Source organism: Xylocopa sonorina, chromosome 9 (genome assembly GCF_050948175.1).
Source record: "Xylocopa sonorina isolate GNS202 chromosome 9, iyXylSono1_principal, whole genome shotgun sequence".
Taxonomy (NCBI): domain Eukaryota; kingdom Metazoa; phylum Arthropoda; class Insecta; order Hymenoptera; family Apidae; genus Xylocopa; species Xylocopa sonorina.
The window spans coordinates 6,223,836-6,239,558 of NC_135201.1; the positions used below are offsets into that span (position 1 = coordinate 6,223,836).

At 36.3% G+C, this 15,723-nt stretch overlaps 1 protein-coding gene and 1 long non-coding RNA gene across 2 annotated transcripts; both read left to right on the forward strand.

Moving 5' to 3' along the window:
* The first annotated feature begins 4,461 nt into the window (after positions 1–4,461).
* Pp2c1 (protein phosphatase 2C) lies at positions 4,462–8,286 on the forward strand. Its single transcript, XM_076900437.1, has 6 exons — positions 4,462–5,016; positions 5,391–5,741; positions 5,810–6,030; positions 6,102–6,248; positions 6,344–7,662; positions 7,794–8,286. The coding sequence occupies exons 1-6, from the start codon at positions 4,713–4,715 to the stop codon at positions 8,164–8,166; spliced, it is 2,715 nt and encodes a 904-aa protein (XP_076756552.1). The 5' UTR covers positions 4,462–4,712; the 3' UTR covers positions 8,167–8,286.
* A 196-nt stretch (positions 8,287–8,482) lies between these two features.
* Positions 8,483–15,665, forward strand: LOC143427709 (uncharacterized). Its single transcript, XR_013102348.1, has 3 exons — positions 8,483–9,522; positions 13,023–13,174; positions 15,647–15,665. It is a non-coding gene; the product is annotated as an uncharacterized LOC143427709 (long non-coding RNA).
* The last annotated feature ends 58 nt before the right edge of the window (positions 15,666–15,723 follow it).

The following is a 15,723-nucleotide window of genomic DNA, read 5'->3' on the forward strand; positions in this document are numbered from 1 at the left end:
TGTATACAGGGTGACTCACTACTCGTGTGACAAATTTTTACATCTCAAAAGCAAGAAAAAAGTTCATATAAACCTAGGTCCGGTTTGTAAAAATGGTAGAGAAGATTGGTATTTTCATTTTTTTCAGAGAAACAGCAGTTTCACTCATATTATTGATCGCATCTTCCAAACTGCAAGTCCTACAAGACAATGACAAACAATATTGAAAAGAGCAATAAATTTTCTATTATAACAGTCCTTATTTTACCCTGAAACTTAAAAAGCAGGTGGAGTAATAAAAGTTTAAACCTATCGCAGGAGGAAAAATTTGTAAATTACGAATACTTTGATCTTCTGTTTAAGTAATTATTTTTAGACGTGGAGGGCAGAAAACTTCGCAAAAACTTCTTTATTCCTTTTATTATTAATTTCCTTTTTGACCCTAAAGGCGGCTTTCCACAAAAGTAATGACCAATTTTATTAACAATTTTAATTTTGCGACCAATTTTACTAAATGGAAACAGAGGTTGCTGCAACTCCGCAGTGTTCGTACGTAAGCCATTCCTCTCATTCAAGAGACCCAATAAAACTATAAAATGTACAATAAATTACAATAAAAAAGTTTTATATAACACAAATAGTTATAATATAATATTTCTTCTCTCTCTCTCTCTCATCTTAATTACAGAATTTTACAATACTGCTGATGAAATAAAGAAATTCCTTAATGTTCACTGAATAGAAGGAGTCGACTAAATTATATCTCCCGCTTAGAGGTAAAAGGGAGAAAGATATATAAGAAAGCTATAAGAAAGAGCGAGACAGATGTTACCGACTCTACTCGAGAACTCCTGGCGCCATCTCTGTAAAAAGTGCTCAAACTGGTCGCACAGCATTATCGACAGCGAAGTAAACTACTGAAGCACTAGCGCCAACTCTCGGAAGAGTGCTGAAACTTGTCAGGCATTAGTCTCAGTACTTTCCGTAGAGATGGCGCTAGTAGTTCTTGAGTAGTTCACTTCGCTGTCGATAATTATGTGCGACCAGTTTGAGCACTTTTTACAGAGATGGCGCCAGAGTCCTAGAGTAGAGTTAGTAGCATCTGTCTCACTCTTCCTTATAGCTTTCTAGTATATTTTTCTCTCTCTTACTTCTGAAGCGGGAGATATCTTTCTATTCAATGAAAATTAAGGAATTTCTTTATTCAATCAGCAATACTCTAAAATTCTGTAATTAAGATGAGAGAGAGAGAGAAGCAGAGAAAAGGAAAGAGAAGTGGAAACGAAGTCATCAGGCTAATAGATGTGTAATATATATTAATTCTGAAATATCACAAATTATAACTATTTGTATTATATAAAACTTAAGTTTTATTGTAGCTCATTGTACATTTTATTAGTTCTATTGTAATTTATAGTATATTTCAATAGTTTTATTATAATTTAACCAATCATATACTAGTCCAATTATTGCTAACTTATACTGATCATGGTCTATATTACTAACCACCGCGAAATGAATATCTGTACCACAAGTACCAGTCAATAACCAAGCATTCGCGACAATATCAGCTGAAAAGAATACTCATAACTTCTGATAGTAATTTACCCACATCTACAATTCACAAAACAGATGAAATTAATTTGAAAACTGAAAGAAAAATCTCTACACTTAGCAACAAGCAAATGCTTATCAGCGCTAGCACTGCGCTAATGACTGCGAGAAAGACTTCAGGCGCTGCGCCACGTAGTGGTTGCACTGCGTATTATGCGTTAATGCAATTCGCTCGCGGGAGAGCGAATCCGGTTGGATGCCGCCTAGCGGCTGCCATTAACATGTGTCACAAAGTCCTAAAAGTAAAATTAATCTACAAGTCTCGCAAGACAAAAGAATTTATTTCAAGTTTGAATGCAATTTCTAAATTCTACGTTCTAAATTATACGAAGCATCACGATGTTGGTAAAAAATCGTAGAAGTTATAATTAATTCGCATGAAACACGACTGACGATTGCGGCAAGCACGCAAGTTATATGTTAATTCAGCGAATCGGTGTAAGTTAATGAATCGAATAATTGTTCTTATCAAATAAATGACTATCGCATATCTCGAAGGAAACGTCACCAGACACTCTGCATCGGAACAATCAATGTATTCGGCTTGGTAACACATCGGCGCTTCGAAGATGTCGTTAGGTGTGTCCCGACAAGACTAAACGTGCACCGACTTGTTCGAGAGGAGAGTATCTGAATCATTCGACCTGACGCATTCCTCTTCATACCTGTTGTTCCGCGAAAAAATAACTTCGAAAATTCAAACGCGCATGAATTATGTATTTTACGCTAATTGGCGTTAATTAACCAAAAATAGCCTTTACTTTCTAAAATATGAATTTGCTTCAATTTGCACATTCCTCTAACATTTCTTATGCATCGATTCTGAAACATACCGTGATATTGCTGTCGATTAACCAATAAGTATTTGATTTACATCAGATTATTTCAAATGTCTAATATTACAAATATTACATCGTAGTTCTTGTCTCGTAGATTGAAAAAAGTATGAATCTTTAAACTGCGTTGATATATTGATCTTTTATTTGGTAATCACAATGTAGAGTACCATGAAAAAGTGATTTTTTAATTCAATTGGATATATTTCAACCGTGATACTTGGGAAAAGTAATTTTATACTATTATGGTACGCGCCTATTTTTACACCCGTTTTAATATCCGCTACTTTCAGTGATTCTACTAATTGCCACTAGATGGTAGCTCAACTACTGTTGGCCAGTTCCGAACTTCATTTACTTTTAAAATGATTTTTACCATTTTTACCGTTTAATCAGCAATCGGGATTCAACAGCGAAAGTACGTCAGCGATTATTTTCCTGGAACATTAACAATCGGATGAATGTTTCATGCGAACAATATATTAGAAACGAGTAACCGGTAACTGATTGGCGGCGTATTTCCGCATAACTGTTTCCAAGCAGAAAGGGACAGCCATCTTTTTGAGGAGATGATGCAATCGATGACACATATCGACCGTATCGCCTATCGTTTTTAAACGGTGAATTTTCTTTGCCGCCGTTCGAAACGAAAATGCAGATCGTACGACGAAATGTCAACGAAATCATTTCTAACTTTTGCGATGTATCGAAACAGACCCCATCAAACCATAGCCTATAGGATGTTAAGCGAAAGCCGCCAGCTGGGAGTGCTATTTTGAACGGGCCGCGACGTTGCCACGTCGCAAGGCGAGCAAGTTCAAACACGTGCCCCGTGTTTTGCTCTTGGAAAGAGATAACTGCACTGCCTGGCAAAACAGAATGTTTGCTTTCCACTTTATATGTCGTAAAGCTTTTCCTCTAACTTCGATGCGAAAAAACCGCGCAAACGATAGAAAAATTCTACGATATTTAACCAACAATACTCGTAGCTATAGTTGGCGAACCCGCATCGTACATTTCGAACATTAAACCGTGCGAATATTCAAACGAAGAGGGAAACTTAAATCTGTGAACGGTCTTAAATATTACACGTTTCGACGGATATTTTAAATATCGCGTAACCTTCCCCAAAATTGTAGTCATCTTTCTTAAATACAACAGAAAATTAATCGTGATCGATTGTACGTAATTACTTGGCGTACGTCTCCTGTGGAACGTGTGATTTCGAAAAGAATTTCTCGAAGAGGAAGCTCGAATTCACAGCTGGACAAGAAAGTTCAGGTTCGATGAAGAAAACGTGGCAACGCAGGAAACTGCGTGAGCCGAGATGCGCGGCATGAATAGCACCGACGTTGATGGGCCGGCCCGTTGTCAGGGGCTGAGAGGGGAGAGGGACGGGGTAAAAGTTTCCACGATGGTAGGGATGGCCGGGAAACGTTGGGACGAAAGGGGGACATGATAGCCGCCGCGTGTGGTAGTCGTCGGTGTGGGTAATATAACCGAGGTAATGTTACCAAGTTGCTGTTTACGGAGGGTTTTTGGAAATTTCACGAGCACGCATCTAGCTTCCCGGTTAAATTCGAAGCGCGGCAAATCGAATCGTCCAGCGACGATAATCGATCCGCTCTCTTACCCGTTCGACATATGCTTCATGGAAATCGAGCTAACGGGAATAATTATATCTTGGAAATACGTATGCCTGACAAATTTTGCGGATTATCGAACGCATAGATAATGTATCGTTTGATACGGCCGGTTTAGAGCAGGCTTCAGCGCGCGAATCGATTTAAATAGGCATGTTCGACTGGACGACGTAAAACGTTGGAATATCTCGGACACGATACGAGCGATTGTATCCGCATAGCGTGGACTTAAAGATAATTTCATCCATGTATGGATAACCATGGTGATCCATTTTTAATGTATCTTCGCAGGGATTTTGGTGGAGGTTAAAGGAATGGTTTCGCCGAGGGAACGCGTCGCGCCTCTCGGAAATCTTCCGTTTTGAAGATTCTCGAGAAACATCGGACGTGGTGCGGCGCACTGGGACGACGGTGAAATCGTAGAGGGGACGACCCCTCCTGCCCTACTCCTCGTAGCGCGCAACGTCATTGTGCTGTGTGGGGCCATGATCGTTTCGTGTGTGTGCGTGCGTCCCTCGAGCTACGCGCAGACCTGCCCAGTAAATACGAGGCTTCCGTTCCCGTGTACGTGTCGAAAGAGTGCGTAGTTAAGAGAAGAAGTCTCGTCCCGACGCCGTCCCGTGTCACCGGCGTGTCCATCATGCCGTTGAGTATTGGGGTTAACCTAAGAGTGACCGGACACTGTAATCAGGGCGGTCGTAAGTACATGGAGGACATGTTCAGCGTGGCCTTTCAATCGACACCGGATGACAAAGATCTGGAATACGCCTTCTTCGGTATATTCGACGGCCACGGAGGCGGCGAGGCGGCCACGTTCGCCAAGGAGCACCTGATGAACGTTATCGTCAAGCAGAAGAATTTTTGGAGTGATCGCGACGAGGATGTGTTAAGAGCCATCAGAGACGGATACGTGAACACGCATTATGCGATGTGGCGGGAGCTTGGTAAGAATTATCCGTTCGTGTCTTCCATTCTGTTATTATCGTTGTATTACCCGTTTCCCGCCAAAACCATCCTACCTCCCGTGCCTATTCGCCTGAAAACTTCGTGTATTTATCGTCCCTTGGAGAATTTCTCTCATTGTCCCGCGTATTTCCCCCACCACCTGTGCCCGATTAGGTTAGAATTTAGGTTATGTAATCCGAGCTAACCTGAAAATTCGAAACTCGGCGAAAAAGTAGTTGAGAGAAAATGTTCAACGCTGTCGGTATTTCTGTGATCGATTCGTTCGTCGTGATACGAGGAATCGTTAAGAGTGATTCAACCGCGGCGATTCTTGCCGGGTACAAATGTTGACGTCGACCCGCTTTTACGACAGACAAGTGGCCAAGAACCGCGTCAGGACTACCATCTACAGCCGGGACCACGGCCAGCATAGCGTTCATTCGTAAGGGCAAGATCTACATAGGTCACGTTGGCGATTCGGGTATAATACTGGGATACCAAGTGGACGGTGACCCACAGTGGCGCGCTAAGGCTTTAACCAAGGACCACAAGCCGGAAAGCGGACCTGAAATGAACAGGATACGGGAGTCCGGTGGTAAAGTTGTCAATAAGTCCGGGGTACCAAGAGTCGTATGGAACAGACCTCGCATAGGACACAAAGGTCCAGTTCGAAGATCGACTCATATAGATGAAATTCCTTTTCTTGCTGTTGCACGATCTTTAGGTATGCATTGATAAAAGTACGAAGATAAATATGGATTACTTTACGATTAATCATGTTCCATTTTACAGGTGATCTGTGGAGTTACAATTCTGAATTGAACACGTTCGTTGTATCCCCCGAACCGGATGTTAAAGTGGTTGCAATTGATGTTGAATCACATCGTTGCCTTATTTTTGGAACTGATGGACTGTGGAACATGTTGACGCCACAGGCTGCAGTGACTATTGTTCAGAATGCAGATAGGCATAATGAGAAACATCTGATTGCTTCACAACAGACATGCAATGGGGTACATTTAGAAATGTTTTTATAGAATATTGAAAGCGTAACAGCGGTGTTTCTAATTATAATTTTAAACAGCATGCAGATAATGTTCAATTATGGATAAATCCCTCAAAAAACCTAGTGGATAGAGCATTGGAAAAGTGGTCGCTGAAGAGGCTACGCGCGGATAATACAAGCGTGGTTACGTTAATGCTAGACCCACCAGGTCCATCTCGTAGCGAGGTATGCATTGTATAATTATTTAACATGTTATATTCGTTATATATCGAATTTGAAGAATTTTTTCCTTAACTTAAATAAATTGTTTTTTTTTCAAGGTTTTGCTAAGTCAAAAAGAATGTGTTGTCACACATCATACCATACACACCCCGGCACCTATGCTTACAGAATGTCCAGAAAAACTGCACTGCAACTCAATTACATCCAGCATACCAAGACCTACTCCCATTATAAACCATATTGTCGATCTTAAAAGACCAGAATCACCAGATCAGAGTAAGAATGAATCTAATTTGGAAAATGTATCAATCGTAGAAAAACTCGAAGAAAATCAAAATCAGGAAGATGAAGTGCACACAAAAATTATAGAAACCCCCCCAGAAATAAATATTGAGGAAAAATCGACCGATAAAGCATTAGAAAAAAATGTAGAAACAGATAATCCTGTATCTAAAGAAATACCAGAAGAAAGCATCGAGAATGTGGAAGTACACACAGAACCAGCAAGCGAGGAGCAGGAGGATTTAATCAAGCAACAAGATCCAAAATCCAAACAACCATGCGAATCGGAATGCAAAAGTGACCCAAATGTCTCAAATGTGATACACCAAAGTGCATTTTCTAGCGAATGTAATGACACAGAATCCACAAATATCATTCGCAAGCACAAAGAGATAAGGGCGAAAATACTGAGTGCGTTGCGTCATAAACAGCCCGCATTGTTTGGTTCAAAAACGGAAGTGCATGGCGCGAGACGGAGACATAGTTTGAATACGCATTCGCGCGCGAACGGTCTTGTGGAGAGTGGTCCTTTAGAAACGAAAACGTACGTGAATTCTAGACTTAAGTCGCGTAGTACAAGAGTAATTGGGAGCACTGCAGAAGAGGGTGTGCAGAACTCTACGAGTAAAACGAGTGGTAGTACTGTAGCTACCAAACGAAAGCACAATGCAATATCCCAGACGGTAATTAATACGGTCGACGAGCCGTCGTTTATGTTACAAGAGCCCTCCGTTAAAAGGAGAACACGTTCAGAGGATCGTCCTAATCCCGTCGACGAAAATGACCCTGCGAATCAAACGACGAAAGACATGAGTGGTAACATGAGTTGGCCCACCACGGAGACTAATATTGCACGTTCTACGTCTGGTGCTACCACTGTAACTGTACAAGAGAGGCTATCCTCGTTAAATAACTTCCAAAGAAATTTGGGAAAGAAAGTGACGCCGGTGAAGGCCATCCGAAGACCATCTATCAAAGGTCTGTTGAAACAATTGTTGGCTGCTAGCTTCAGCGCAAGAGAATGGGATCAGGGGAGAAGTAATCGATCGAATAATTGTAACGAGCGAAGGATAAATCGAACTGTGTCTATTATAGGTTCTTCGGATAGCACAACGGTTCCACAACGTTGGCTCAGGTTGGTTCTCCTTCTACTCTTTTCGTTTTATTACCTTTTATACATAAAAATTTATTCCCTGAAACACTATTCATACGTTAAACGTTATCGGCAATGTCGTGTAGGTGATATATCCATGTTTTTCGTTCCAGGTCAGACACCATCGCAGCGACACTTGTAAAAACACTACGTTCGCGTAATGTAGACATAACTGGTCACACGATATCCGCGCAATTAGTACATCAGTGCGGAATGGTAAAGGAGAATCGGTTATCTTTACCAAGTAAATTGAAGCAGCCGAGTAATGGCGGATTTCTACAGACGAGTAGAGTGAGGTCTTCCTCGTTATCGTCCAGTATAAAACAGAACGGCAGTAATGCTGGTAACGGAGCTTGCTCTACTATCAGTCCAACGAATACAGGATGTAACTCTAGTTCAGGAATGGCTAAGAGAGTGAAATCGCCCTATAATCCAAGCGCAAGATCATTAAGCACGCGATCTCGCATTAAACGCCTCGGAAAATGAGGTAGGGCAACCATACGTTGTTACATTACACACAGGGTATATTCTTTCTTACCCTCAATAAGTTTTTATTTATTCCACGTTTCGCTTTTCATCTTCACAAGGAAAGGCTGATCAAAACAGGAGAAACAAAACGTAAACTATCCCCGTTTATACTGTTGCATTTTTTTCTTTTAAAATTTCTGGCGAAAATGCACTTTTGTGATTCATTTTAATTGACCAATATACTTTTGTTCGGTGATTTCCTTCGATTGACAATATTTGTTTAGAGTTCAAGTGAATCGCGTATTTACACTTTCAATGAACACCATTGGCAAAATTCTGTCAACTTTTAAAACATCTTTACTGAATTGGGTTTGCATTTCACGAAACCAAACAATTCGTATAAAAAAAAGGAAAATCATCGGTTTTCGCTGTTTCCTATTTTTAGCACATCCAAATCTCCTACTTCTAACCACCCTTTAAATCATTTTGTTGAATATGTACATACTAATTAACTGCGTGAGAATATTTTAAATAGAGCAACAGTTCATTATCGATACAGTAGGGTTTTGCAACTTTCACAACATACTGGAGATAAAAAGTCGATTGTATTTTTCGTATCCGTGTATTTTACACGCATACTATGAGAAGAATATCTAGCAATAGTATTAACACCAACTAAATAATTAAACGTATAATTTAATTTTTAATTTTGTTTTCTGTGCTCGATCTTTCAAAGTGAGCAATACGAATAGAATTACACGATTATTTTTCGTTTATAATATACATATATATATATATATAATTATTGTAAATTGTAATTTATGCACAGGAATATTTTACTGTTGCCCATGTGCGCAAGTTTCTGAATATGCTTCTTTTTCTTTTTTTTTTTACTTCTGGCAACACATACTTTTCCATTTTAGAGGGTCTGTGTTATCTCGCTTTTTAGATATGATTAAACTGTTCTTCTTTGCTACTATGCCGCAGTTACATTCGAACTGGACAGATTTTGCCGCTTGTGGAAGCTAACAACACCTTTCGTTACCTTTCGTTTCTTTAACAATTGATCAATCAATATTAAGACCCCTTCCATTATTTTTATGCTTTCGACAATATTTGACTAGCTTACACGAGCGTTGATCATATAGTGGGAAACGAGGGAAAAAGTTGAAGTGAAAACGTGTATAAAACGTGTGAATCGTGAAAAGGTTAATGGGAACAGAGAGTGACTGTACCGACAGAGCGCATGCGTGACTTGTAGGAAGCCATGTTGTTTGTTTTTCAATAATCGCTCTAAGTTATTGCAGTCTTCTACGAAGGAAGTGACTTTTGAGGGAATTAAGAAGTCGTTAAAGAGAACGTAACTCGTTTACGGTAAGATTAAACGTTAAAATTAGTAAGTACGTAGGTACGTAATCACAAGACCGCCTTGGCCAAGCATAGCGTGGTTATTCAAAATTCGTTCGTACGTCGGTCGACACTAAGGCGAAACGTGTAATAATTAAATTTTTATATCGAACTTGATACAATGGCAGCACAAAGTAACAGAGCGTCTCTTTGTATTTAAAAGACTTGTAGACAACTCGTAAGGCTACTCATTATCGTAAGCATTTAACCAGTCACTGGACTGGAAGAGAATTTTGAATAGCAACCATCTTGGCGCGAAGTGGTCACGAAATGACTGTCTATAATGCGATATACGAAAATTTAGATTATATGTAGGGAATAAAAGGAAAACAGTTTGTTAGAATGAAAAATATCTAGTAACAGATTCGTTTGTTTATAAGTGTAAAGTAATAACAATTCTGTGCTTAAATTTGTTAAGTAGAAAATATGAATTCTATTGGTGTCTTCTCTTTCGTTTTTCTTTCTTCTTAGGAATGTGATCTTTAACTTGTATTATATATTGTATTAAGATAATTTCAAACTTGTAAAGTAGCAAGTAACTTACCTTGCAAATAATTTAGATTGAAAATTTAGTTGAATGTGTGTTGCAAATGAAAATAATTGTGGTGGAAACAGTAAATTCTCTCATGTAGGTATTACAATGTCGATTTACATGTTCACAGAAGAGAGTCGGAAAATCTATTTTAAAAAGTATACAACGTTACTTGTAGAATCATCATCCGACATGTTTTTAGTTAACTTTAATCTATCAGTTAACAAATATCTTGCGCAAAGAGACTTTACTGTATCCACTATTTTTAAAAATAATGGAATATTTAATATACGTTGAGAAGCATATGTTTATATACAAGTTTGTCGATATTTTTATATTTTTATGTTTCATCGTATAGACAGTGCAGACAAACATAATTATATTAAAGACGGGAAGAGGATATTGAAGGGAAAAAAGGAGTAAATAAAATGACACGTGCCTACAATAGTTACCATTTAATTGTGTATATATGTATATGTATAAAGTGTATCCATACATCATGGACCAAGAAGAAAGTACATTTTTCGTTGCTACAAGTACCAAAAAAAGATATACATAAATTAAGTAAAAAAGATGAAGTATACATATAGATATATACATGTAAGTAAGATCATCGAGTAAAACTATTTATTTCTTCTTGGTGTATGCGATAAAAGTAGCACTATGTATACATATAAATATATAAGTATGTATGTAAATATATGTACATGGAAACGTATATATACATACATATGTAGAAAAAAAAGAAAACACTTATATTTGTAAGTTGTCTATATACGTGTAGATACAAACAAAAAAAAATTGTAGCTAATTATGCTCTTAGGGATAAATAAAGAAACTCTTCGCTAGTGTTTATTTATATACATGAGAAATTATAATATACATAGGAAGGGCGAAGAATTGTAGGAAAAATGAGGACGTGGAGGAGGTATCCGTCTGATTGCGCTTGTAGATTTATTATTCGTCATATAGGGAACGTGAGAATTAAAAGACGAAGAAGCAGAATAAAGTATTTTCCGAGATGCAAAATAAATAAAAGGATAGGGGAAAAAGGCGGAGAAATAAGATTTCTAAAAGTGGTAGGAGCGTAAAATAGAAAAAATTTATAGTGGTCTATCTCAGGTTAAGCGTAGGTCAAAAGAGTGGTGCGAACTCGAACAAATGTGTGATCACGTTTCAAAGCTGTACATTTTAATTAAATAAACTGAATATATAAATGTTTTCAGGATATGTTTCCTTCATATATCCTAGGATGTACTCACACGGTGCATTCTATAGAAATTCAAAATCATGTAGACAATATTCATTCTGCTTTCAAACCATAACAGAATTGCATGACAGACTTAAACATATAGTTAATATATTAATTGGTTAAATTATAAAATAAAAAAATTTAAAAGGAGAAATTGGATATTTCAGCAATTACTTAAACCACTGTTATATATTTCTATGCTGTTATTTGAAAAAATACAATTTTACATATATACAGAGACACAATTAAGTCGGATTCTTTCTTTCTTTTTCTATGTAACTTGCACAATGTTTGTAGGCATTTGCACAGGTATACTTAGCTCATATACATACACGTCTGAAGATGTAATGTTAATTTATATAGTATCATACATAACAATGTACATGCTAAATATATTTGATTTAACTTATATACCAATAATAATTACTTTCGTTTTGTTTTAAACCATCACATTTACCAGGACATTTGAATATAGTGTCATGTGATGGATTATAATGTAAAGAGGAATACAAGAAACGACAGAATACGATTCCTTAGAAGAATTATCATACATGACTTGTACATGGTCTAACGCAAAGTGCTTTTTATTTTGTGATGTATACACACACACATATATATATATATATATATATATATAGCTTCCTCTTTTTTATTAAACGCACATAGAGAGAATATCCGAAGTTTAGAAAAATTGTCTGTAGCTTTACAAGACAATACTGAAATTTGTAAAACCTAAAATTTATACTAAAAACTATGCGTTATTCTTCCGTTCAATTGTTTTATTGTACCAGCGATTTTTTATGGACAACTTTCATTTTATGAACAGTACAAATATTTCAGATTGTATTATGTTAATGTTACATCAAATTTTGATTATTTCAACTTTCACAAGAGAACACTGAGTTATTTAAAATGGGAGTTCGAATGATCAATTGTGTACAAGAGAACAATTTTTTAATAATAAAATGTTTAACACGATAGGTTAAAATGCATTTCGTAGCAGATTTTATGTTCTATGGCTACAATCAATTTTTCTTTAATTGCATAATTCTATTATTTTATGACCAAACGGAAACGTTGTCTAAAATTTTCAATTTTTTTAATAGCAAAAACTTTTTGCCAAAATAAAAAGGATTTCAATTGTTATAAATGGATCTTTGTTACCTAAGGGTACTTAAGAGTAATACAGTTGAGTATACAAATGTTAATAATTACAGCGTTTTATGTTAATAGTTGTCAATGTTAAAGAGTACCATTCATTTGTTTTCATAAAAACGAATTGTTCAAAGAATTATCGCACCGTGAAATTGGTTTATTATCGTGATTAAACAATTTACAGTTAAGTCGGTATTTTAGCGTGTTTCCGATTCAAACACACGCGCACGCATACATGTATTAAAAGACAAAGACGATAAGGCACAGAATATGTATTATTACTTACGAGCAATCATTACACATGGTTGCACAGCCCCGATAAATGGGAAAAAAGGCAAGAGAACGAAAGGAACTTGTATTGAAGATTTCTGCGTCGGAAGAAAAATGATTTATCAGGGCATCTCGTCTCCACGCGAACAAAATAATGAATTTAGATTAACAAAAAATATTTTCCTCCATACAAAATATCTTTATGTACAAATTGTTTGTGTTAAATAACATTTTCTAACTCTGTTCCATTTGTTGCAGGACAAATTAAACAATGCACCAAGATACAGAATTATTGAAGTGATAATTAGTTTGTGCCCTGGGGTTATCACAAAAGATGAGCCAGCTTCTCATTTTTCACCAAAACTGCTTTTGAATTCATTCGTTTTGTCATCATGAAGGATCGCATATATGTAAGTACCTACATACACACATGTATAGCCTTTTTCATATTACTCGGGGCGGTGATAAAAAAAATATTGCAAATATATGTATGTATACATGAACGATATTATAAGTGTTGTGCATTTCGTACACGTTACGCGTCGTTAAGAGTACTCCCATTAATGAATTATGTAGTTTTACACGAAGAATGCAAATCTTGGTAAAAAAAATCGTAAATAAAATTTACTCCATTTCCAAGTTAATGAAAGTACTCTTATGAATAGCGATGTTATCTATGCACATTTTTTTTTTAATTATCTCACTCATTTACTGTCATAGCTTGTTTGACTTTCCTTTTTTATTTTAACACTATATTCACTCTTGCAAACGAAAAGTAATTGCACGAAATCTAATCAAAACAAAATTAGTTGTTATGTTTCAAAGTTCCATATTATATCCTCTTTTTACATTATATATCATACATATATATATATACAATTTTAATGACTAAATAAAAATATTATATTAAACAATGGCATTCTCTTTTGCTGGCTTTACACAAGACTTAAGTAGAATAAGAAATGGAAATGTTATCGTGTCTAATGTAAATGTAAATGAGTAACTAAAGCATTTCCAAGTCTTTGATTTTCTACCTAGAAAAATTAAATACTTTCTGCGTATATAACACGAAAAATAAAATTGTTAGAAGTTTACAAAAATTGAAACGCGTCGAACATTTCATGACAGTATACCTTTTTTAGAATTTCAAATTCCCATTTATGTGACTAATTAGTCGTGTAAAAGTAGTACCAGTTACGTTACACTTACGCGCTAACGCTTATAAGGTATAGGAATATTTACATGTTCGTTTTATACACAATTTTAGACATTCCTCAAGATTTTTTTTTTAATTTCATCTCACGTTATGACACGCGAAATGGTAATTGCATAAGAATACACGCACACTTCCCTTTAACCGCGAATCTTTCGCATACACGTACACACATACAACCCCTTCCAGTAATTATCGAGTAAAAGTATTAGCACATAATGTACAGTTACGGAATAGATCTTGCACGATTTCGTGGGAAATGATACCAAATGATTATCCTTGCTCTGAATAAAATTCATCGTGAGGCTTTCCTTTACTCTCTTCCATTTCAATCATAATATATAGGGTGTTCCGTAAATAATAATAATAATATTGTGCATAAAATGTTTCTATATATAAAAATAAGTCGAAGATGTAGAATAAAATTCTTTAACATTTCTATTCGTTTGTGAGAAAATTGGTATTGAACATCTCAAGAGCGTTAAAAAATCGTATTCTACATTTTCCATTTATTTTTATCTCTATACTCATTCTATACTCAGTCTTATTACATATTACAGAATACCCTGTATGACTCATTGCAACATATATTTTAATGGCAAAAAGTGAATGCAATATTTCTTTCGTGATTGTTGTAATTGATACCTAGTATTGGAAGCACCAAATTCATATTTATCAGACATAGGAGAAAGATGTATAAAGAAAGATTAATATATTTAACCTTAATCGATTACGCTATAATAAAAGAATCGTTAAATAACTAATGACTTGACGTTCTTTAATCAAAGATCTTTAGGATTAAAGTCCTAATAAACTGTTATCAAAGATTTCTCAGTCTTAGGAGAGTAAAATTTTCCTTGATTCGCGAGTAGTCCCTGTTTGATTCTTTTTTCCATCGTATTCGTTTAAGAACGAAACTAAATAGTTAATTGAATATATAAGGGCATTCTTATACGTCGCTCAAGTGCGTGATCGATTGTTTTTGTGTTTTTTTTTTTTGTTTCTCACAATTTAATCTTCGAACAGTAAAATTCCTTCCATTATGCTCGTGTATATGCACACAAATGCAGAGGATAAAAACGAAGTCGTTTCAGTCGTTTGGTTTGCAGTAAACTTTACAAAACTTCGTATATTGATACAATAAATAAACTTTTGGAAAATTATAGGAACAAAAAATGCTCGACCAACCACTGCCTCAACGCAAATTTGAGCTACAGTTTATTTATGCACCTGCACCCTGTACTGCTCAAAATAGCAACGATAATAATAGTGATAAAGTAGAGTAAAATTAAAGACACCTCTTACGTTTCTCAAAAACGTCTGCGTCCCTGAACCAACTTGAGCAGTGTACCATTTTTGGCATGTTTCTATAACCAACACAGTCATCCGCATAAAACACGGTTCCCGTTTCCCCCCATTCAGGGGGATCGTGGAATGAGACAAAATGCACACATTCACCGACAGGCCACCACACATTCCTGTAAATGTACAAGTATACACGAGGCACCATTTTAAAACACTGATATGTACAATTTTTTCATCCTTCCTTGCACTCTCGGGTGAAAAATACATATGCGCGACAAAATCCCTTCACGATTATGACAACTATACGTGATCATTGTGAGAAACATTACTACTTATATTACCAATTAATGTTCTCTGTACTCAGGCCCATGCAACTGAAGTTCGTGTACCAATCCTCCCGCAGTGGTATTACCCTTTAAAGACCTAGGCTAGCCAGATCGT

Bases quoted from the DNA above. Each gene is read 5' to 3' on its own strand.
- Pp2c1 (XM_076900437.1), top strand. From the start codon at position 4,713: ATGCCGTTGAGTATTGGGGTTAACCTAAGAGTGACCGGACACTGTAAT. The intron at 5,017-5,390 runs GTAAGAATTATC...CTTTTACGACAG, and splicing joins TGCGATGTGGCGGGAGCTTG to ACAAGTGGCCAAGAACCGCG. The intron at 6,031-6,101 runs GTACATTTAGAA...AATTTTAAACAG, and splicing joins CACAACAGACATGCAATGGG to CATGCAGATAATGTTCAATT.